Genomic DNA, 25,005 nt, shown 5'->3' on the forward strand with positions numbered 1-25,005 from the left:
TTCCCATTTCTATCACCCTGTATCCATCCACAGCGTGGTTATGCTGTAGCCTTTATGCCTGCAGAGTCGGCAGCTTTCCGTTTGGAGCCTCTCATCTCATTATCCGACATTACAAGGCTCGGCGTGCTCCCCTGACCTTCTCCCTTCTCTGCACAATCTGCTGTTCCTCACTCAAATCGTCATGGTCGTGACAGTTTCCTTCTTTTGAAACTGAAAGGGGATGAAGTTCACCAAAGTTACATGGTGTAAAGAGAAAGCTATACAACTCTGTTCACCCTTACCCCTTCTTTCCATTTTCCTTAAGTTTGTTATTTGTATCCAAAGGCAAAAGGTATAAATACAGAGTGCTAGTTAGGTGCAATGTCCTCTCTAAACTGATGAATAGAGCTCTACCTTCCTTTATTCCTCACTTCATCACTGCCTTCCTCGATTCATTTTCCAGTTCTTCTTGTCCTTGCGCCGTATTTTCAGCCACAACGGTCCTCATCCCACCCTTCTGTTTTCACCTCTCTTTGTTGCGTCCAAGTAGGGAACCAAACCAATCTGATAATAGCCATTTTCCATCATGTGCTCACATATTATTCTTCTCTCCATACTTTGAGTATCTTTCCTGTGGCGTTCTTCCAACACAGAAAATGACTGAGTGCGATCCGTTTGTCACAAATCCACTCAAATCTACTATATACACCATTGCACACTGCAAACTCCATGCTCACTTAAGCACTACTGCACTTTAGTTGCAAATGGGCGAGAGAGTCTAAAAGATTTTAGTAGTAGGGATGATAAAAAGATGCGAGGAAATGAGCCTTGAAGTGAATGTAGACGCGAAGGGGGACTGAAAAGAATGGCGACGGGGAGAAATGAATCAAGCACAATGGGTTAAGGCTAATAAATGTGATAACAGCATGAAGCATCAGCCTCTTGTTTTTGCTACTATATCTAAAATTATATCTGCATATGGAAGTACAGTGCACAGTCTTTAACCATTCTGAAGTGTCCCTCTTATAAAACTGACTATTTCACGAGAGAAATGTGGGCTAACTGTAATAAAAAACAGACTACTGTAAATGGACACAGGAGAGCTCATATGGTTTCACAAATGCTTGACAGAAAAGTGAACATTCATTAAATATAACAGCTGCAAAGTTCCTATCATTTGGAGGAAGAAAAATGAGAAGGTAAACACAACAATGTGCTAATGAGGCACCGGTATTGGCAGGACAAACTTTAAGTGTAAAAGTAAAAAAAAAAAAGAAAAAAGAAACAGCAAAAAGTCGAAATAGCTCCTACAGGAAAAGCAATACATCAAAACACGGTGTCTGATTAGAAGAGTTTTTCCGTCCCAGAGCTGATTGAAGCAAATCTGTTCTTGTCAAGTTTCTCTGTGTGGAGAAACAAGCTGATGAGGCTATAGATTCATCAATCACTGTGTACAGAAGATGAAGAAGCCCCCTCTACTTCCTCTGCTTTAAATGGAAATGAATTCGTACCTATAGTTTTGGATTTTTCTGTTGTTTCTTGGGGTTTTTTTTTTTTTTTTTGGGTGTAGGGGTTTGGCCAATAAAATAATGCAAAAAGGAGGATCACTATTTGAACTTGGCTGAAATACTAACTGGCTGGCTTCACAAGTGGAATTATTTTGAGGGAGAAAAGAGTTGAGAAAAGAAACAGAGAGAATCACCTACTTTCATGGTTGGTTTGTTATTCAGTTTGAGATTGACTAATTAATTGCTCTAATGGTGACCTAAGTATGAGGATTTGGCAAAAACACAATAGATTTCATTAATGCGACTTCAGCTCCAGCACAGAACAGCTCCATTTTACAGAGTTAATGTGAAAGCTGTTTCATCAGACTCTTGACAAAACAGAGAGAGGAAAATCAGCAGAAAATGAGACTGGGATAGAATACGAAATGGAAAAAAAAATTAGCGGCGGGGGGCGGGGGGGGCGGGGGGGTGATCCAATTGGATCCAAGTGGACAGGTGGCGAAAAGAGCACAACAGAAGACAAAGTGTGAAAACAGAAGAAAAGGTGGTGAAGACATTAGAGAATGAAGTAGAAACAGAAGGAGAGAATAAAAGAATAAAGCTGAGGACAGGCAGAGGAGTAAACACAATCCATCACTGCTGCTGGGCTTCATCTATCCCAGACCAACGCCTCCTCCTCCTGAACGCTGATCTCTGAATTCTCCTCTGATTCACTGTCAGCTGCTTCCCCTCGTCTATAATTTACATTTCCCTCATATTTGTCCCCTTAAAACTCTCCTGTTTTTGTCCTTATACTATCTCCTTCTCTTTTGACAGTCTCATTTTGTATCATTTGTGTTTCGTGCATTGGAAACCACACTTCAGGAGACTTTTTTTAATCTTCATTTGTGTGCCGTGTCCACGTCAATTGGTTCTCGACTATTTTCCCAGATTACATTTATTCTTATAAAGGCACTTTACTGAAGCTGTCTGGAGGTTTAAACATTCTCGTCCACTAGAACAAAAGCCTGTCGCCTTCGTTTTCTTTTACTTGTCATATTTAGTGCTAATTTGCTTATAAGTAGCATCCATTTTTTTCATGGTCTGCATAGCCGTCTTCTTTTGTGTTTTCCCATAATTCAGCAGGTGAAGCTAATAATGAATCCACTCTGAATTCAGGAGAGTGCAGCCAGCATTAGAATGTCAGCGCTTGAAAAGTGATAAAACAACCTTAAACATGACAAGGCAGCCTTTTTGTGGCATCTCCGTCATCTATTTCTAGCCTGTTCTGTGGTTTTGGTGTGCCTTCATGTGTGTTTCTTCTATTTTTGAAGGAGAACAGATTATGTCACATAACAGACGATATGATGATGAATTACGTAATTATCTTTACAGTGACACAAGTGGTTGGGAGGATCCATTTTCATTTGTGCTTCACTTGCACTAAAAAGATGAAGTGGGTGGTAAAAGACCTTCCGTCCCTGGATTCAAAGGTCCTCTGATCAAACTATAAATGACTGGAACCACTCAGTCCTTTTAACGTGTCTTATTCTGTCAAATTTACACACAACTGTTGACATGTACACAACATCACAGGACAAGACACTACAGTCACACAAATACAGTTTTTCATAGCTATCATGCAATAAACACCAACATTGTCAGTGGTGAAAGGGAAATTAATGTTAACTAGCGGCATTGTACCCGCGGTGCCATTGTACGATAGCCTGTGAAGGCAGAGGAAAATCTGTACAAACGCCCTCCTGTGCTGCAACTTCAATCGGACAGACACAGAACGTGCATTATATAGTAGGATGCTATGGTGTTGACATAGCAGCAACATGTCAGATAAAGAAAAATATACTGTAGTTAATGTACGACTGGATTTATTGGTACAAAAAAATTCCATTCTGGTGATCTGGATTTCTTAGATTTAATTTTGCGGTGGGGGTTAATACCTGAAAATTTGATTTGTATCAAACTAAGAGGTAAGAAAGTTTAGACCCCATGGGACAGGTAAGAAAATAACCCAATGGATCAATTAGACGTGTCCATTTGTACATAATCTGTGCAGTTCTCTCACTAACAACCTACACTGTTTAACAGATGTTAAAGGGGTCATTATTTGCTAAACCCACTTATATTAATCTTTGGTTCATATATTTGTGTATTTGGACCCTAACAGTTAAAAATAGGACCAATGGCCCTGTAGCTTACCGGCCAAATTAAAAGCTTTGGGAAATGTATCCAGATGCCATTTATTATCACCCAGTTCTGTAAATTTATTATATTACAGAAATAGCCCATGTTTTGGTCATATTCCGATCCGATCTGTAAAAAATTCAAATTCCAACTTGATATCATTGATATTTACTGATTTATTGGAACAATCCACTTCCTATCTGTTAGAATGGGAACATTTTTCAAAGTCACACGAAATCCAGAATCAGATCCGGATCGAAATAATTTCAATACCTTGTGTTGACATCATCATACAGAAGCTGTATACCAAGTTTGAAGTCAATCGGAACTGTAGTTTCGGAGAAGACGACGATTGAAATTTTTGTAACAGACGACAGACGCCGACAGACGCTGCTGGACGCTGCATGACCACAATAGCTTATGGCCTGTCGGCTGGTAAGCTAAAGAGCTTGAATTTGAACCCTCCAGGTGCTGCCAAGGTATCTTTATATAATTTTGCCAAAAATCGAGTGGATTTCTACAACCTGTTTTAATTCCTTCTTAATTTGTTCCATTTTATAACTAGCTATGTCACAACATTTGTACTTCCGATGAACATTTCTCCAACTATGCCATAATTGTTTGTCAGCAGCAGCGGTTGTAGTCCATACTGAAAATATGTCCAAACTTCAAGCTGATTACCTAAAATATTCAGTTGATGGTTGAATGGGACAGAGCAGCACAGACAACAACCTGGAGGAGGTGGGACGTGAACTGGCTCATGTGCATTGAAAAAATCAAAACGACCTTTATGGTGTCAATACTCAGAAATAGGGTTGAAGACGGGCCTGTGGAGTTTAATTAATGAAGAATTCATACCCAAGCATAGCATTTGCAGTCTATGTAGACCACAGGGAAATGTTTTAAAATGCATAATTCCATTTTTTTAAAAAAAGCAAAATACCACTCCTTTAAAGTTTATTAACAAAAATCTAATCTAAATATTTGTCTCCCTTCATTAGTTTATAAAATCTTGACTTAAGGTCAAAAACATCTTTGATGAAGTAACAGCAATCTTGACCTTTGGCCACCAAAAGCCCATCAAGTTGACCCTTGACTCTGAATTAACATTTATGCTACACTTGAAGAAATCCATCAAAGTGTTCATAATATATTACATGTCTTAGAAGTGATAGTGACCTTGACCTCTGGCTGCCAAAGTGCAAGTTTGTGCCAGGTTTGTGGATATACTGTTGAACTGTTGAAAAACTAGCAAATTTTAAATGTAATGCATACTGACTAATGGACAGATTTTACAGAGATGCATCAATGCATCTATAAAAAAAAAACAAAAAAAAAACCAACAAAACAAAACATGGTATTGGACAAGAAAACTGCGATCAAAGCCTCTCTAGAAAAGCCTTGTACTTCTCAAACTGGAAAAAAATGGATTGACTTCAGCTGGAGCCTCTAACACATTTGAAAAGACATGGACTCTTTCTGATCTATGTTTATAGTACATTCTGTCATGTTTCTCTTGACTGAGTATTGTATTATACAGTATATGTGCCTTAGCAGTTTTGACTTATTATTACTATTATTATTTTATTTTATTTATTTATTTTTTTGGTAACATTTAAAGTGGGAATTTTGTACTTCTATTTTGTATTTATTTACTTTGTATTTATTTATTTATTTTTGTCTTTCCTGTAATCTGGAGGGGATGTGTGCCAGGGGAGGGGGGGTTTGTTCCGCATGTTGTTTGTCTATTTGTTTGACTTTTGGCTCAAACAACAGAACTATGTTCTTCGTTTTTTTTTTTATGTAAAAAAAAAAAAAAAACCCAACCCAATAAACAGAATGTCCAAAAAGAAAAGAAAACAAAACAAAACAAAAAAGAAAAGCCTTGTACTTGAGTCCTATTACCAACACTATGAAACTCCAACGGTAGAGTCAACCTGTGCATCATTACAACCTCCTCTTTCTATTGCCTGCCTTCTGTCTCTTGCGTAGTTACATCCCTTCAGAATCACTCCCTAGCATCTCTGTTTCTACCCAACACCCCTCCCCCGTCCTTCCTCACACCTATCCTTCACCATCCCTCTGAGACAAAGCCTCACTCCCAGTAGCATCCTACCATCTGAATGGAATACATCACTGTCCAGCTACTGTTGATGATTGCTTTTTTAAAATCTCCTTCTGCCAGTCAACTCTACAGTCACTGCTTTATATTCATGCAGTTACACACAATTTCCCCCAGGGATCTGCCCCGTATCAGCCATTTATTCTGCTTTTGGTTGACTGGAGCAGTTGGAGGGGTTAAGTGCCTTGCTCAAGGACATGTCCAGTGAGAATGAAGAATGACTCTCACTTCCTGACTCTCAGCCATTTATCATCCTCATTTCCCACTCCCCTCTCTTCAGTTTTACGAGAGCATGCCATCCCTTCTCTTTTTGTAACTATCACCTCCAAACACCCTCCACTCATCCTCGCAGCCTTGTCATGGTTGTTCGTCCACCCCCTCATCCACTTCTTCCATCATTGTCTCTCAATTTGGCCCTCCCCTGCCCCATCCCTCTTTTCCCCCATCACCAACTGCTTCCGTCAGCAATTGCGTGGTCTCCGAGACTAAGTCTGGTATGTAAATTTTTGACCAAAAGTAATTCAAGCTATTCTGACAAAACTGTACTGTCTGCAACTGTCCAACATTAAGGTGTGAATTTATTCTGATTCTGAAAAATCTGCTAGCAAAGGAACAGCATGAGGAACATAACTGAAAAATATCTGCTTCTGTCTTCTTTTGGTTGTCATTTCTTCTCAGTGTGGTTGTACTTTCATGTGTTCTTTTTCCACAATTATTAAAACCAAGCAAATCATCATTGATGAAATCAGAATGAATGAAACTTTTCAACTTTTAAGCACGATACATGATTAGAACTGTGATAGAGCACTAAAAAGCACAGATGGACTAGATACAGTTAATAAATTTCTCCATTTGAACTATTACAACACAATATTCCAGTACAGTTGGTAATAGTATTATTGGTGTTTCCTCTTATGGTATTAAAATAATGCTTAAAACCTGGACTTGTTGAATAAGTTAAGTAAAACCTGTGTTGTCTACTGCTTCATACACAACTGTATCTAATGACTGAATTAAAAGTGACTGCTTCAGTTGCTTCTCTGCTGCATCTGTGACCTTGGTTCTACAGAATGAGAAACAGATTTATTTCCAGGTGAAAATTTTACAATATTTGGAATGTGTCCAGATATATCTGCACATACAATAAAAAGAGAAAGAGATAGAAGTACAACAAATAAATACTGAACTGGAGGTATACACACACACACACACACACACACACACACACACACACACATATATATATATATATATATATATATATATATATATATATATATATGAAGTACTGTGAGTCCTTGACTTGTACTTGACTTTAGAACAGTTCTCAGTAAACTCCCCACCCCATATCACACCATGTGCATGTGCAAATATATGGTAACTATGTATATAATATTTAAATTTAAATCTAAATCTATATAAATACTTGTATAAATAGCAGATTTCCTTTTTTCCTTTATATTTGTTGTTTCAGAAGTGTGTATTCTCAGCCTGTCTTCCCCTCTTATTTTTGTGTTTGCTGCTGTCAACTGTGTAATTTCTTCACGGTGGAATGAATCTCTTATCAAGAGTCAAGAAGCTAAAAATGAAAAAGGTAAAATTGCAGAACTATTTACAATAGATAATATAATAGAAAAAAAAATGCAATCCATCTGTTTGTAAAAACTACAGGTTTTAGTGTACATAGGCCAGATGTGTGTTAATGTGTGTTATTTATTAAGTGGAGACTGCGGATGAAAATTAGCATTGACGCTAACTCCAGCATATTTACATGTTTGTACTGAAATGGAATGTATAATTGTGTTCATTAATGTGCACTGTCCCACCTAAATAAAGATACAAATAAATCTAAATAAGTTAAATAAATAAATGTACTATGTACTGTCAGCAGAGGGGTTCTTGTTGGTAGATGGGAATTGTGGGTCCTTTTCTGAAGTTTGTTGATTTTAAAACACCTCAGTCATTTATAAACAGGTCATTGTCCACCAAACTGCTGCTAGTAAAGCCTCTACTCAAGTTGTTTCCGTGTAAATGTTAGGTGAGAAAGACACCTGAAGTCATTTTTCTAATCAGCAGATCCATAGATTGGAGTGTGATGTTGCATGGATCCACATTATCTGCAGAACGATGACACACAACACAAGTGTAAGATCCATCATCATGTAAGATTGTCTGTTAATATCCATGTCAAATGACTTGGCAGCTGCTGTTTCTCTCGCTCACTGATGTATGTTGCTCTATCATTTAAAGACATTTTTGATTATTTTGTTCACTCACTGCTGCCTCATAACACTATGTGATGGCAGCGTTTTTCAGTTTTTATGGCACCTTGTGCAAACACACCAAGGTTCCAAAAGAGATTGGGCGACATAGAGATACTAAACAAGGCATTATTTTAAGCAAAATGTCTGACTTCTGAGAGATGTGGTGGCCAGGATTCACAAAGAGCACATAAAATTATAATAGACACAGTAGATGTGGGGGTTGTACTGAGCCCATATCTGATGTATTTGCTCCTATTACAGCCAGAGTGCTGCTTGGCTGGGCATGAAAGCTGGAGCAGAAGGGATGGGCAGCAATGAGGAAAAGGAAAACAAAGACATAGAGAGAGATACAGAGCAGGATCTTCCAGTTCCTTTACCCAGAATCTAAATCTGCCTGATGGTCTCACAGGGGGCAGAGGAGATAAAACAGGGGAGGAAATTTAGAGACAATGTTGACAAAAGAGTAGGGGCAGGCAAAAAAAGAAGAGGATGGAGGCTCTGTAAGCCAAGCATTTCCTTTATCCCTATCATTAATGCAATAGAAAACACAAAGCAACCCCAGTGCCAGTTATTTCTGCATCACTTTCTCTGCTGTCACAATAGGACTCCGATTTCTAATTTTTGCCATCTCCAATTTCTGCAAAAAAAATAACTGTTGTTCTCAAAGTTCCCGCCAACTGCAGCACAAACTGAACACTCACACAGTCAGCCGCCAACTGCAGCACAAACTGAACACTCACACAGTCAGCCTAGGTGCCCATTGCTCAGGTATTTGAGCCTTTGAAGTTTTTGTTCAGCTGTTCACTTAATATGCGTCTGATATCAGATTTCAGTGTGTTAACTGGTCATGGTCCTTGAACTGATCTGCATGTGCATACAACAAAGACAGTCAGGTTACAGAGCACTGTTGTATAGGAGTAAACACTGAGGCCACTGAAACCAGCATTGTCGGATTCATTTGCAAGTCGAGGCACAGCGGAGGCCGGCAAATTTGTGAGCAGATGCCACCGCGGATGAAGGTAAAAACAGTCAAACTCTTTCCTAAGTGACTCCCACCAGTGTTGCAAATATAGTGTGTGACAAATATAGTCTCAAAAACATGCAGACGAGTGCTTACCTCCTGTCCAGAGAGGTAGTATGCAGCCAGCAGTCCTCCTATGAAGCGAATATTGACCTCAAAAACAGACACCTCAGCATTCTGGGGAAACAAAGCAGCACAGAAAAACATATTAGAAATGAATTTACATATGTATCATTTCCTTACACTGAAACGTTTCAGTTATTATCTTGTGTTGGGTGTAAAATCTTAGGTGTTTCCCCTTGCTCCAGCACAGATTGTGCCTTGTTTAATCACTTTCTTAAGGTGTTAATTATACATTATCTAACTACGATAAAAAAAAAAAAAGGCAACAATGAATAAAAGGGAGAGACTTTTGTTTGTCAAACTGCTGACTACCGTGCGGAAAAATCTAGTTCAGCAATTTTTTTTTTAACCCAAAACACACGTTACAGCTTGTAAAAGTAAAGAATTTTAAGCAAAGGTCAACTATTTGTGGATAAACACAGCATGCACAATTATGTATATTACTTCCACTAATTAAGCCCAGAGCCATTACCCCGACTAAAGCTCTGGATGTTATCAGTGAGGGGAAAGTACACTGGTCTAAATTTTCTTATTTGCAAAGCAAAACATAATTGGGGCTACATCACAAGAAAATCCATTTTTTCCAGTACAATGCTCCTCATTAGGTAATTATTCAACTACTTGTCTCACAGATTTTCTAAGGGGCCAAATTAGGGTTGATAGGATTTTAGGTGCAATTTGCACCAATTACTCCAAATGGCAACGAAAACCAACCTTTGTGAACCTGTTTAAATAAATGTACATAAGAAATTCAAGTTCATGTGTTTGTATTTTTGAAAAAGAGAGGTAGCACAAAGACAGTGACAGAAAACACAAGTACTTTTGTGAACATCTGTAATTCAGATGTCATTTTTAAACTAAATTCATTGACATGTTTGGATGGGAGGTTCATGAAAAAAGGTAAACGACACGCACATCCAAAATAGGAGGTGTGCAGGATCCCAAAAAATTAACCATGAAAAAAATAAAGGAAGGTCCGCACAACCTGTGAGCTCCCAAACCATTTATTCAGCTATGTGACGTTTCAGGCCAAGGCCCTTCATCAGAGCTGATTAAATGGTTTGGGAGCTCGCAGGTTGTGCGGACCTTCCTTTATTTTTTCATGGATGGGAGGTTCACACAAAAGACAAAATCTCTATGATCTTATGCAACCTTCTTCTTCTCTGTTATTTCCTGATACAGGCCCGCCCACACTAAAACAGCAACATAGGCACAGGCTTAATATGTTCATTTCATTGTTTGTATGTTACTTATGTTGACTGTATGTTCATTATTGGCTTTTATCATGTCATTATTACTTGGCACAAATGTTCTCCTTGTTTTGGGACAGCTCATGTGCTGCCTAGGTTCCAGCATTTTCCTTCACATTTTTAACCATTGCTATTTCAACATTACTTCTAATGCTCTCCACATTGATTTTACAGCCATTTGCTTAAGTGGTGCCTAAAACAACTTAGGTGCTGTACCTAAACCCAAAAACTAGGGTTGGACTTCTATGAAATTCTTCCAACTGGCTTGATATGAAGCCAAACACATGACCAAACCAGTATACTGGATTTTAACAATGGGTGTCACACTTCCACTTAGCAGAAGAGAACAAATGAGACTACCAAAGCCCACAGCTGAGAATGTGTAGCAACTCCATTCCACTTATCGACAATTATGCACCTCTTACTAGTGAAAACAAGAAGCAGCAGTGAAGTAGCACCTTCAGTCCTGTTGAGATGGGGCTGGCTAAGTGGGACTAAAGGAGTACTGTAACACGGTCTCCCATGGCTGTTCTCCTGAAGTATTTGCATGTTGTGTCATCTAAGCTTTTCAGCTCATTTTTTCAACAGCTTAAGTCAGTCACATTGCCATTTTGGTGTAGTTTTAGTCTCATGTCTCCTCTCATGTCACCCAAAAAAGCTCATGAACCTCCTAGTAAACAAAGATAACACACAATATGCATCTTCCTTCTCCCTCTGGTGAAATCTCATCCTCCATCATCCAGCTTCAGCTTGGCAGTAAATCACTTACAGTTCTCCAGACACTAGTGGCTCCATCAGTCTGTTTATAATAAACATGATACATATGTTCATCATGTTGTCAGGTTACTTATCACTAATGCAAAACAAGTCAGATTTAGCACCATGACGCCATCAGCAGTGGTTGCTGATGTAGGACACTTTAATTTGGCACAATCTGTCAAAATGACAATTTTCTTTCAGACAGACTGAATAAATAAAACTCATTTCAGCTTTCACTGGACAGGATTGGCCAAACTAGAAGTCAACTCAACTCTACTTATAATGGAAGGAAAAACCTTGAATAATAATAATAATAGTTTAGACAATAAAAGTATAGCACTTGTGAGAATTTCTCTATGACTGACAATCTCCTTAATGCCTTGATGGAAACCCAAATGTACTAGGACTATTCAGCTGTGACACCTTGCAGCTCAGAACATTAAAACTCTGAAAGCTACTTTAAATTACAATGTGAGCCTGATAAAAGTTTTATTTGATTTATATATTTATTTATTTTTTGTTATTTTTGAGAAAAGCACTGAGAAATCATGCAGAAATGACAAATGAATGCTTGTCACTGAAAGGATTGAACACTGAGATGATATTGTGTTGGACTGCTATCATCACCGAGTCCAACACAATGAGTATGGGAAGCTGTTGTAAGGCTGAAGGCCATCTTTGTTTTGTCAGTGTTTTGTCTATTACCCTGTCTGTCGGCCTTACTTGTAAGCCATTTAGAACAATGGTTTAGGAGCCTAGATGCCATAAGCAGCAGAGCTATAAAACAGCCCTGATTTAAAAATGCCTGCGGTGAACACAGACAGGATGACGAGGAATCATGCAGGTTGTGCAATGATGCGTAAGAGCAGCATATGAATAGAAGTTTGATTTTACTAGATTGCTTTGTGGTGAAACTTAAAAATGATACTGCAGTGTCACTACTGAGCATGTTAGCAGCACACCACAGTGTCTTCAAAAGATGCATAGAGGCACTGTTGTGTTGGTTGTGCACATTACACAATGTAGTTACAATCACATAGTTGACATAAATTATATAAAGGGTTCCTACAAGGTTCTACAAGTTAAATTTAAGACTTTTTAAGACTACTTAGAACAGAATTCAATGCCCATTTCACCGCCAAACATAAAGACAAAAGGCCCATTGTTCACTTGCGAAATGTGACCTGTCTTGACGTACACTGCTAATCCAAGTTTAGCATTGTAAAGCCAGTTTGTCAGCACCACACGTAAAACCTGCTAGCTATATCTGAATGAGGGAACATGCATTTAAACAGCTTGGTGATTCCATCATTGTCACTGTAGGATGCGTTTAGCTGAGGTGTTTAGAGTCCACAAAACCTTTGCTTTTACAGTTGGGGTAGAACCAAATGTCGTTCGGAGGTTGATATTTGTTGCTGTACTAGGCGCACTAGCTGGTGCTGACTGGGTAACTGATGATCGCGGTGCAGACGCGAACAAAGAGATGGATGGAGTTTGTCATTTGGCTTTTACTTGGGCCATGTGTTTCCATGACTGCTCATGCGACTCCAACACCTTGATTCCCGTCCTCCCCGAGTTCCCAAAGTCAGGTTTCTCAGGCGACATGGGCGTGACTAATGGCTGCTCATGTTAGAGTTAGTAACAATTGGTTCCGAAATTCAATATAAATTGTTGGGTTGGAACAGCTGAACTGAATAGGCTAACGTTACTTTCTTTGCAGCTTGAACATTTTCCAAATACACTTAAAAACATTACAGCTAACAAGTTAATGGCAACATAATTTAAGACCTACCACTTCAAATTTAATACGTTTTAAAGACTTTTTAACGTATTAAATGGAGACTTTTTAAGATCCTGCGGGAACCCTGTATATATAAGGACACATATTTGACTAAAGGCCTGTACAAGGTGGATCAAAAATAACATCTCTGTATTGTTAGTCCGGCATTTGAACCAGACACATCTGCCTAAGAAAATATATTCATTTGTTCTGGCAGATCAGTCTGGCGCTGCTCCACTCGGACTATATGGGCCAACCCAATCATAACCATTTGTCTGATATGAGGCTGGTCACATGTGGTTTGATACAGTGTGTGACTGGTGCCAGTCCAGAATTTGCTTTCATCCATGACCATTGCAATAATTGACTGCAGAGCATCCACAAACATTTTCTTCTCAGCCAGTTGATAAATGGCCCTTGGAAATAAGAAAAAAAAAAAAAAAAATTAACCAAGTGGTCCCAGACTAATTGTCATTTAAGAATTAGTCTGTCAGTGCCAGGCTAGTATGAACATGGCAAAATACAAAACCATATGAAAGATACCGCAAGTACTTTCATTAAAAGAGATCAAAATTTAAATGGAAAGACTGACTTATTCACAACCACAAAATATCTACAGTATACGCGTAAAATATACAACAAAATGTCCTATACTACTTAAAGACCCAATGTGTAAGATCGAACAGCAGAGATGGATAATTACAACAATTAATCAATTAATTGTCAACTACCAAGTTAAATGAAAATATTTTGTCAACTGAAAGTCATTTCAAGCATTTTTTTTAAATCAAGAAAAAGTTTACTTTCTCAAATTCCAGCTTCAATTTTTTTTCCTGGTTGCCTTTCACAGAGCCCACTACATTTTAGAAGTAGCTCAAAATGAAATTCTTCCTCTCCTTCTATCATTTTATGGTAAAAACCCCACATACACTACTTCAATCATGATATTCACACAGTTAGAGATCTGTTAAGTTATAATGAGATATGGAAGAAGAAGGAAGCTACAATTGGAATAGCTTTACTGAGGAAACAGGCGTCTTCAAAACATGTCGATATGATGCCTAGATCTACCTGAAACATGAAAATACCCTTTTGGGCTGTGACAGGTAGAGCTAAAATGCTTCCTGAAGGTTAACACTCAACACAGAGACAACTTTAGAGTCCATTCTTTGAGGCCGCAGGCATCTAAACTAAATGATATTGCCCTCAAGTTGAAATCTGTAAAGAAAAGCATAGAAATATTTCACTCTACATTTAGCATCGACAGCCATTAAAGATATCTAACAGCATCCGAAACTCTGAGTGCTGAAGTGCTTGCTCTGTTGCCTTAAGCTTAAATATTACAGTTCAGAGTTCAACAGCTTGATGGAGGCTGAACGAATGATGGCTTCAAGCGAATTGATTTGCAACTTTGGCACTGATTCTTCTACGGGATGGCGAGTTTGTGTTCAGTGTGGAGGTGATGTTTCGTGACCATGGGCTCATACTGGTTCTGTAGGGGCTCATTTTTTCAACCCTATTACCTTGATGGTTATTTTATGCATACTGGCTAGCCTACATTTTCACTGGCAGTGCTGCCAAAGCTTGCTGTTATGCCAGACCATGCCTCTGTCCAGTTACTGCTGCTGATTTATATCAATTAAAGCTAGTGCTGTTAAATGTGAGATAAACACATATAGTGTGTACATACTACTGTCTTCAAGGAGCTTTTTCTAGGTCAGGTTGCTGACCACATAGCAGTTAGATAATAGAACTAATGTACTGTTTAATATTAAAAGACAGCAGCTGAGAAGAGTGAAGAGCACCCTGCACAGTTAAATCCTCCATTGTCTCCCCTTTTCTTCTTCTTCTTGTATTTGTTTCATTCTGCCCTATAAGTTACCTGCAGCATTGTGTGTGTGTGTGTTACGTAATAAAAGCTGCAAATGGGGCAAGTGTAGGTTCACTGGCATCTTGAAATTAAAAAGAAAGATGTTGAGCATTTGTATTCCACATTGAATTCCACAGCTGTCTCTGTCCTGCATTTTCAGTGCAGAAAGTTGGAATATTTAAACACAAAAGCCTTTTGAATAAATGAAGGTCTCCACATACATATAACATGATTTCTTCTTTTTTTTTTTTTTTGTTTTTTTTATTCACAGTGTGTGGTGTGTACTTGTGTGTTCAAATGTGTGGCGTAATACATGGTTTGGCTCAAAGCTTTCAGCCGAGCATGAAAAAATGTGATGATAGTCCTTCAGCTCTGATGAGAACAGTTGAAAAAAAACATTTCATCCAGGAGACTCAGCTAAAATATTAAATTGTGCAACAACTTGTCATTCAAGGTGACAAGAGGGAGTAGCAGGCAGAGCTGGAGAAGCCACTGTCAAATGTCTTTCACCTTCAGCAAAAGAGCTGGGGGCGATGACAGCTTTCACTGAGAAAGGACCATCATAAGTCAACACTGTCTAAAACAATATATTTTTATAAACACGGAAACTGACTTTTTTTACGTGTAAAATACAACAAAATATAAGAAAAAAGTAGTTTTGCTCCGGTGTAATTAAATCCTGTTAATCAAGCTGAGCTGGAGAGGTAGTCTTGACAGCTCACACTAATTTATCTCTCCATCTCTGATCAAATCCTCCATGTAACCGGGAGTATTAATGCGTCAGTGATGGAAGTCCATTAATTTGCTGGATCTTGGAGACTGGCAATGTGTGCAGACCTAACGCCGACACATCCATCATCTGAGGGCAAGCTGCAGTGCGGGGGCCTCACCAGGACACTGGAGAGTCCAACAGTGACTCACTGCTTGGCTCAACCTGACATGGCAGCTTTTTAATCATTCATTAGTGGTGGAGCTGGTGCATGTGGTGGTGGCGGGTGGGTGGGTGGGTGGCTGAATAGAGAGGTGGTGACGTGGGGGTGGAATGTAAACAATAAAAGGTGCACTTTTGTTAAAAGACTAATGGAGACATAACATAATCGTGTATGTAACACACACACAACAGTGTACTACATGTAACATTTACTTAAGTAATTATTACCCCGCCCCCCGAAGGTGAGGCAAGGGGTATTGTTTTGGGTTTGGTTTGGTTTGTTTGTTTGTTAACACTCTAGCAGCAAAACTATTGGTTGAACTCATACCAGATTGGGTTTATAGATTGCCAGTGACCCAGAATAGATCTGATTACATTCTGGGAAAGGTAGTTCAAAGTTAACTGTTTTTATGAATTAAAAAAAAATAATAATTAAAAAATCCCCATTTACTTACAATGGACAAAATTTCAAATGTCTTTAGCAGCAACACTATTGGTTGAATTAATATCAAATTGGGTTTATAGATTGCCAGTGACCTAGAATAGATCTGATTACATTTTGGGAAAAATAGTTTAAAGTTCAAATTTTTTATGAAGTAAAAAAAGAATAAATAATTTCCTTTTACTTATAATGGGTGAAATTTCAAATGTCTGTAGCAGCAAAACTATTGATTGAATTCATACCAAATTGGGTTTATACTAGATTGCCAGTGATCCAGAACAGATGTGGTTATATTTTGGGAAAAGTAGGTCAAGGTTCTAATTTTTTATAATTTTTTAAAATCTTTTTTTCCTCCCATTAACTTATAATGGGTGAAATTTCAAATGTCTATAAACACATCAATTTTGTTTTAATTTACTTCAAACTTAGCACGTATATAGAGGTAACTGATATGCTGACATTAGCACACACATAGACATAATGACATCATCTGGATCAATGCCAAAATAAGCTACAATACATGCGAGGGGCGGGGTTTGTTGTGCCTGGAACCACTTGTTAAATCTGAGAAAGGAAGTTATGTGATCACTCCTGTTTGTGTAGGACATGGCCCAAGGATGAACCCCAAAAACTAAAGAAGCTGATCCATACAAAGGGGTGGGCATGGAATTGTTTTTCAATTTTGTTGGATTTTACAAGAGCTGAAAACAGAAAGAGCAGGAAGTTGCTAGGATTCAGTAGCCTTCTGATGGCAGCCAGACACATTTTTTCATGCCCTGGGGAAAAGTAAAGTCAAGCTTCAATGCTCAGAAGTCAGAAGAGGTGTATAGTCACATCTGATGGTATCTAAACAGTAATTACAGCTGTCAATCATGTATAGACTAGTTCACTCCAATGCAACACTATTATTTCCACAGTAAATACTCTCCAATTCTGTCCAAACTGCTGGATTCTGGGGATTTTTTCCACAACTTGATACATTTTGCATCATCTTAAATATGAAAAACATTGATAATGAGTAACTACAGCTGCATTTCTGCCAAAGATGACAGCAAAAACAAACAAAACAAAAAAAAAAAAAAAAAAAAAGAGAAATGAGCGTTGAGAAGTTTCTATCTCCAGAGTAATTCAGTTTTTAAGAGGAGTTGCTGTCACCTCTAATAAGCAGAGAAAACATGCACTGTTGAGACAACATTTCACCAGAGGGGCTGATAATAATGCTGCACTTCACAGCAACAGGTGAGCTACCACCCATTAACGCTGAGAAAAACACACAGCATACAACACCTGAAACCCGCCACTGGCAATTTAAGAGGCAAGTTGCTGGAGACACCATCAGCCAGTTTGAGTCCAGCTGAGACAGATCAGTTCACACTGCTGTAACCTTTACCTGCAATGTGCAAATAGATTCATTTCATTGTAAATCTTTGGACTGAACTGGCCTTAACACCAACATATATAGAAGAAAGGAGGTGCTTTCAGTCCAACATGATAGAGGTGTAGCCCTACTGCTGTACACTGATGTTTTCATGGAACAAAAATTAGGTTTCATAGCAATTAGTTTCATAATTGGCCTTGGTGAAGATCTGAACCATCTGTGAGTGCCTTGATCTGCAGAGCTCAGCGTAACAAGACGTTCCATTGATTCACAACCACACAAAGTAGTTTCAGAAGTACAACAATGAGGATCTGAAGCCTTGTTAGTATTGTTTGAAACCTCTCAACATGGCCTACATGTTTCTTAAAGTGGCTGGTTTACTGATGTCTCAAACAGTCAAATGATTTCACAAACTACTGAGACTGACGTACCAGCAATTTCTGTGTTCTGCAACTTAAATTTACACAGAAATATGGTTGCTTTAAACAGAGCAATATAGTAGTTCCAACAACAAAGCATACCACAGTGGATATAGATTTAAGATTCAAAGACTCCAAGCGTTTTATTGTCATGTGTACAGTTAAGAAACATGTTTCCATGTACAATAAAAATCTTACTTTGCTGTCCACACTGAATGCCAAGAGAATTTAAGATGTATAAAAATAGAAATAGAATGACTGAACTAGAAAAGTAAAAAACAAAACAAAGTGGTATTCAAGAATGTCATGCAAAAGAGCATGAGCATAAAATATAAAGCCGCGTTTCCACTAAGAGGTAGCGGCTCGACTTGACACTGCCTTTTTGCATTTTCATAATGTAAAAGAAGCTGGACTCTGGTACCCAGTACTAGTTTTTTGGTATCTACTCCGCCGAGGTCCCAAAACGGGGGTATAGATACTAAAATGTAACATGTAAACGTTGCAGACCACTGATTGGTCAGAGAGTAGTCTCTGTGTCTTTGCGTTATCAATGTACGACCCGCCATTTTAAAAAAAACAGATGACGAAGTTTACAGTAAATATACCGGTAGGTTAATCCACATGATGGCAGCCCACAAAACTACACCATGGTGGCTTGAGGAGATTCAGACATTTCCATCCTTGGTGGCTGACAAAAAAATTGAGCGTAAGCTTGACGGGGTAACACGCAAATTGCAAGTTTATCAGTAACTCTCTGAGCAGACGACACGGAAGTTAAGCGCCGCATTGCTATGACGTCCAGGTACTCTAAAGTCGGTAGTATCCTGTAATGGAAACAGTCTCCAAGAATAGTACCTGGCCGAGTTAAGTGGTGCCATTTCCATATAGTGGAAACATGGCATAACAGTAGGGCTGCTTGATTATAGAAAAAAAAAATAATCACGATTATTTTAGCAATAATTGAAATCACAATTATTAAAAACGATTATTTGTTAACCTTAAAGTTGTTTATTTTTTTCTTGCAAAACAATGTAAAATATACTCCTTAAACATAAATAAAGCTTTTAACCACTAAAACAAAGTATGTTCACTTTTGTACGAAACAAAAAAATCTTTGAATGCAAATAAGTGTATTGTGAATTCAAGTCTGTTTCCTTTTGTAAATAAATAGTGCACTGTAATTAAACTGCTATACACTTGCCATAGAACTGTAGCAATTAAAAAAAAAAAAAAAACTCACGTAAAGTGCAAATTATAAATTCAAGTATGTTCAATGTAGTATGAAACATAGTAAATTCAGTGGCGTGCCGTGAGGTTTCAGTTAAGGTCTTCTGTATACATCAGCCATCTAGAAGACGCACGTTAGGGTTATACGGGTTAGGGTTAGGTTAATACGGGAGTTGCAGCGTAAAGAGATTCTGAGACTGAAGATTGTATTGCGGACGAAGTTGTAGACGGAGTTGTTTTTATGTGTTTTAGTTCTTCATAAGATTATGATAAAGGTGGCGGTGGTTAAACTTTAGATGGTTAAAAAGGTTTGTTGTGTTACCAGTCGGTGCGGACACAACTACGAAACACTTTTTGCATGTGATGTGTTTTTGCTCTTCGTCTTCTTCATCAAACCCAAAGTGATTGCATACAATTGAATTTGACTTGCCTGTTTTGTTTACCACACACTTCTGCTGTGATTCTCCTGCCGTTTTTCCAGACCGCTAGGTACAATTTTCCTCTTGGGGTGGACCTGCCAGCTAGCAGGCAGCTGTAGCTTAGAGGGGGGCAAGGCAGAGCAGCTCATGGTAGCTTGCGTGCGCGTGAATTAAAACGACTCAAAATTAATAATCGTTTTTTCTCGATTACATAATTTTTGTAATCGTTACGTGTAATAATCGAAATCGTAATTGAATTTCGATTAATTGCACAGCCCTACATAACAGATAAACATATATTAACATAAATGTGCAATGTATGAGTAATTGTGCTAACTGCCAGTGATAAATATGTTAACTGTGCAAAACTGTCAGAGGTGAACAGTATGATATAGTACATGCAATTATTGAGCATACCACATGCTGCCCTGTCCACACATAACTTTGCTTGCATGCACTTCCAATCCTGCCTTTAAAACATCTTAAATGATTGTGTGATAAAGACCAAAAACAACCACAGTACAAAGGCCAAACTAGTTAAATCTCAGCGACACGCCAAGCCTGTAAGCTTAGTTTAATTACTCACACGGACATGATGATGTGTTTAATCTCCTTGTGAAATGTCCTTCTAGCGAGGCTGGGTACAACAGCACTTTTTGAGCTGAACAAATCTTTGATATTCACATGTGCCAAGCATTAAAACACTTTTGCTGCCAATTATTCCACCAGGCCACAGCAGGCTTGAAAAATACGGCTTCCTTTGAGCGGTAGAATTACCTGTTTTGTAAAAGGCCTGACCAAAAGCCAGAGTAATGCCACAGCCATATTGCTCAGATTCAGCCTAAGCTATCTTAACCTTTCAAGAATGATACAGTGGCTAGAAGCTAAAGCCTGGATCCTTTACCTAATGCGTTGCAGGTATAAGAGCATCAAACCAAGCCGTTAATGAACATGGCTCCCTCCTCCTCTCAGTCGTTAACAGTAGCTCCAAGCCTCATCCCGTCTTCTCCTCCCTCTAATCTCTTCTCACTGTTCCCCTCCTGTGCAAACAAAGGGCTTCTCCTCTCTCTACCTGACACTGATACTTAATACTCAACTCAAGTATAGTGCCTTTTTTTTCCCTAAATAGTATTCTTTACGCTCATATTATACTGTACTGTGATGTTGCGGTGTTACCCATTTTGAAGAGATCCTCCACCGGTTCACTAAGCATCAATCTCATATATGGGTTCCATCAAGCGGTAACACGTGGACACATTTGGTGTTCAACAGTCTGTCATGTAAGCAGAGTAACTTATATGCATGAATTATACATATTTGAGTAAGTATTTATAAGCACCTTAATATTATGCATAACAAAATTTGGGGAGATAAAATTTTTAGGTGAAAAATGTCAAATTACTGCTTGGTAACACATGGACTTGAAATAGATATCAATTTTTTAAGCTTTACGCAAACATTCAAAGCATGTCGGTTCAGAAATTGATATCAATTAGGTGAAAACCTTTTAGATATTATGTTCTGCTATGCTGAAAATAAATTTTGGAGTAAAATATTGAAAAGTCTCTGTTTCATTGACATGAGAATGTGGTAACACGTGGACAGGCTGCCATAGTAACACATGGACGACTCTTTACCACTGTATGCGTCACCCAAAATGTTGACTTATTTTTTAAAACAACAAGCCAGATAAAATCACAATGCTTGATTTAATGTATTTAATACTAACAGTGTTATTTACAACTTGTGCTGGTCCATACTAATATAGGTAAATTACAAATAAAGAGTAATTTCTCAGTAACAGTTCACAGATAGTCTTTTTAAATGTGACAAATTGAACACATTCTCAAATTTTTAGATATAGTTTTTAGCATCAAATTTGAGCTATATTTTTATAACTGAGGCATGGTTATGGTGTAAAAAGTACAACTGATGAAATTGGTTGTAACTTTTTTTCTACAAGTGGTATTTCAAAAAGGATAACAGTTCCATAGAATATTGATCTTTCGCTGAGAAATGAGCCCACTTGATAAATGATGTGTACAAATTAACTTTTTCATGTTTGTGTTCACTTTCACTCGATCAGACCAATATATTGTTTATGGTGTTTTTATAACAGCAGCAGTTAGTGTATATAGTCTATGCCATTATACTGAACACGCTTTTATGAAAACCCTCAGTTGTTTATATATTCTCACTATATATTGGCTAAAATTTGCTTAGAGGTCTTATTTATGTCTTTGTGCATAAGAAATCAATATAAGTGAATCCCCAAAGGAACTTTGTGTTGGTAAATGCAACTTATGCAAATTTACAGGATTTCAGTTCTGTTGCAAAATGTTGATGGTCATATGAACTATGTTTTCAGGTCAAAAATGTCCAATTTCATCACAATTAATGCTATATTTTTATGTCACAAATGATCAAATTACATTTTAACTGAATTGACCCGAAAAACAAATATTCTATTCTTTTAGATTCCCCAGTTTTTCTTACAAGATTATATCCTACATATCACATGTTTTATTTTTACAGGTTCAATATGGAGTATGGTGCTGATCCATCCTGCTTATGTTACGCCAATACATACATTAAGAATGTCACACGTCACTTTTTAAATCAACAGTTTTCTAATAATAAGCATTTTTATAAAGAAATAACAATTCTATATTGTTATTTACTCTTTAGTATGATGATAAACTATACAATAAAAAATTCTGATCCTAGTTTTTGCACAGGGATCATTTGTGGAAACGGTGACATGGTTGCCGAGCATCAGTATGATGGGATCTGTAACAACCATGTCACATCCGTCCACTGCCACATTTTGTGTTTTTCTTAAGCTGATATTGTTTTAGATTCACTATACCAACACTTATGAATAAGAGGATAATTAGCAATAGTAAGTATATAAGTTTATTACTAATAAAGTACTGGTACTGACCAGAGCATCATGGGTAATGTCACGTCCGTCCACCAGCAAAAGTTTTCACATACACGTGCTATTCAAAATCCAATATTTCTGAAAATATAGCTTCCACTGTCAAATAATATCAGTAGTCTGTGCACAAATGTATTAGCATCATTTCAACACAGTTCTATGCATTTCTTACAACTTTTTTTTTTGACAAACATGGCCACTTATTTGACCCCCTAAGTAAATTTTAGCCGACATACATATTACTGGCTTACTAAAATATATCAAAGTGTACCTTCACGACCTCTAATCTTCTGTTTTACTTTCTTACCTATTCTAAGGGGTATTTTTTCCTAAATACACTATTTTGTTTTCTGTATTCCATGATCTCAAAAGTACCTGATGGATCACAGCTTGTTCTGTATGGGTAGTAAATGAGTATATTGCCAACACAGAGCACAAGCTGTCATGTAACTTTTTTAGCCGCTGGCATCAGACTTTCACTTTTCTCTCTTTTTCCTTCAGCTCTCTGCCTCTCGCAGACACACATTCATTTAAAGTGGGTCGATTCCCCATGTATTTTACAGAAGGTATTGCATCATTGGTTTTGAAGCGTTAGTGTTGAGAGGCTTGTGAGTTTATTAATGTCTGTGTGTAACGTTTCTTCATCAGTAAAAGCGTTTGATTAGTCCTTTTTAACCTGCAGGCTAGCCGTTACCCTAGCTTTGGGTCCTGGCCAATACAGAGCACTGATCCGATACTAGTGTTTAATTAATAAATGGCTTCACTGTGTAGAGGAGACTGGGATCATTCGGAAATGTGTAAAGCAATGTCAGGCTTGACTTTAAACACTGGATTCCAACCATGTAAAACAGCAAGTACAAACATACACCGGCTAAAATTTACTTAGGGGGCCATTTTTGTCAAAAAAAAAAAAAAAAAAAGTTGTAAGAAATGCATAGAACTGTGTTGAAATAATGCTAATACATTTGTGCACAAACTACTGATATTATTTGACAGTGGAAGCTATATTTTCAGAAATATTGGCGTTTGAATAGTACGTGTATGTGAAAACTTTTGCTGGTGGACGGACGTGACATTACCCATGATGATCTGGTCAGTACCAGTACTTTATTAGTAATAAACTTATATACTTACTATTGCTAATTATCCTCCTATTCATAAATGTTAGTATTGTGGATCTAAAACAATAACAGCTGACACAAAAACACAAAATGTGGCAGTGGACGGATGTGACATGGTTGTTACAGATCCCATCATACTGATGCTCTGCAGCCATGTCACCGTTTCCACAAATGATCCCTGTGCAAAAACTAGTATCAGAATTATTTATTGTATAGTTTATCATCATACTAAAGAGTAAATAACAATATAGAATTGTTATTTCTTTATAAAAATGCTTATTATTAGAAAACTGTTGATTTAAAAAGTGATGTGTGACATTCTTAATGTATGTATTGGTGTAACATAAACAGGATGGATCAGCACCATACTCCATATTGAACCTGTAAAAATAAAACATGTGATATGTAGGATAGAATCTTGTAAGAAAAATTGGGGAATCAAAGGGGCCATTTACACGGCGTAGGATTCAGTTGACTCCGGGAAGATTTCATCGCGGATTAGCCTTCTGTTAACATGGAAACGGTGCCTAGAGTGCCTGAATCCGGAAACTTTTGATACCAGGGTCCAGGGTGGAACGTTATCGATACACTCCGCATTTCAGCTCCGTGTTAACGCGAATCGGAGCGTTCCGGGGTAAAATATGACGTCACCGCATGCGCGCGCACCCAAGAACCGCCAGTTAACCCACTCCAGGCCAGTTGGTGGCAGTAATGCGCCTCCAAGCTGGTTTGCCAGCCTCTATGACACAATAAAGCTGCAGAAAAAGAAGGAACAACCACAACAACAATGGCCGGTTTCAGAACAACATACGTGCTGCTAACTGTGCTCAGTTTGCTGTCACTTCTCCACCAAAAGTTAGACTTACTGCATCTACTCTCTTACCAGTGGAGACGCATTTCTTATATTCGCCAATGCCTGAGTCAATCCCTAATGTACCATCGAAGGAGGACAGTTAGGAGATCACCAGCTACTGGTCTGGCATGGCCACTACAGCGTATTCAGCCGTCCTCGCGGACTCATGCTAACGCAGATCGTTATCATAGCGGCTTCGTCTTAACGCGGAATGATTTTATAACGCAAAGGAGAAATCTTTGCGGAATTAGATCCTAGTGTTGCCGTGTAAACGTACCCTAAAAGAATAGAATATTTGTTTTTCAGGTAAATTCAGTTAAAATATAACTTGACCATTTGTGACATGAAAATATAGCATTAATTGTGATGAAACTGGACGTTTTTGACCTGAAAACATAGTTCATATGACCATCAACA

General features: G+C 38.0%; 1 protein-coding gene across 4 annotated transcripts in view; it reads right to left on the reverse strand.

Annotated features, from left to right (window-relative positions):
- The window catches only part of man1a2 (mannosidase, alpha, class 1A, member 2), a 197,137-nt gene that overhangs the window by 72,610 nt on the left and 99,522 nt on the right, over positions 1-25,005 (reverse strand). For all 4 annotated transcript variants that reach the window (XM_030125539.1, XM_030125540.1, XM_030125541.1 and 1 more), the window contains one exon: positions 9,172-9,252. In XM_030125539.1, coding sequence (XP_029981399.1) covers positions 9,172-9,252 — 81 coding nt within the window. The remainder of the gene's footprint in view (positions 1-9,171; positions 9,253-25,005) is intronic.

This window comes from Sphaeramia orbicularis, chromosome 21, assembly GCF_902148855.1.
Source record: "Sphaeramia orbicularis chromosome 21, fSphaOr1.1, whole genome shotgun sequence".
Taxonomy (NCBI): Eukaryota; Metazoa; Chordata; class Actinopteri; order Kurtiformes; family Apogonidae; genus Sphaeramia; species Sphaeramia orbicularis.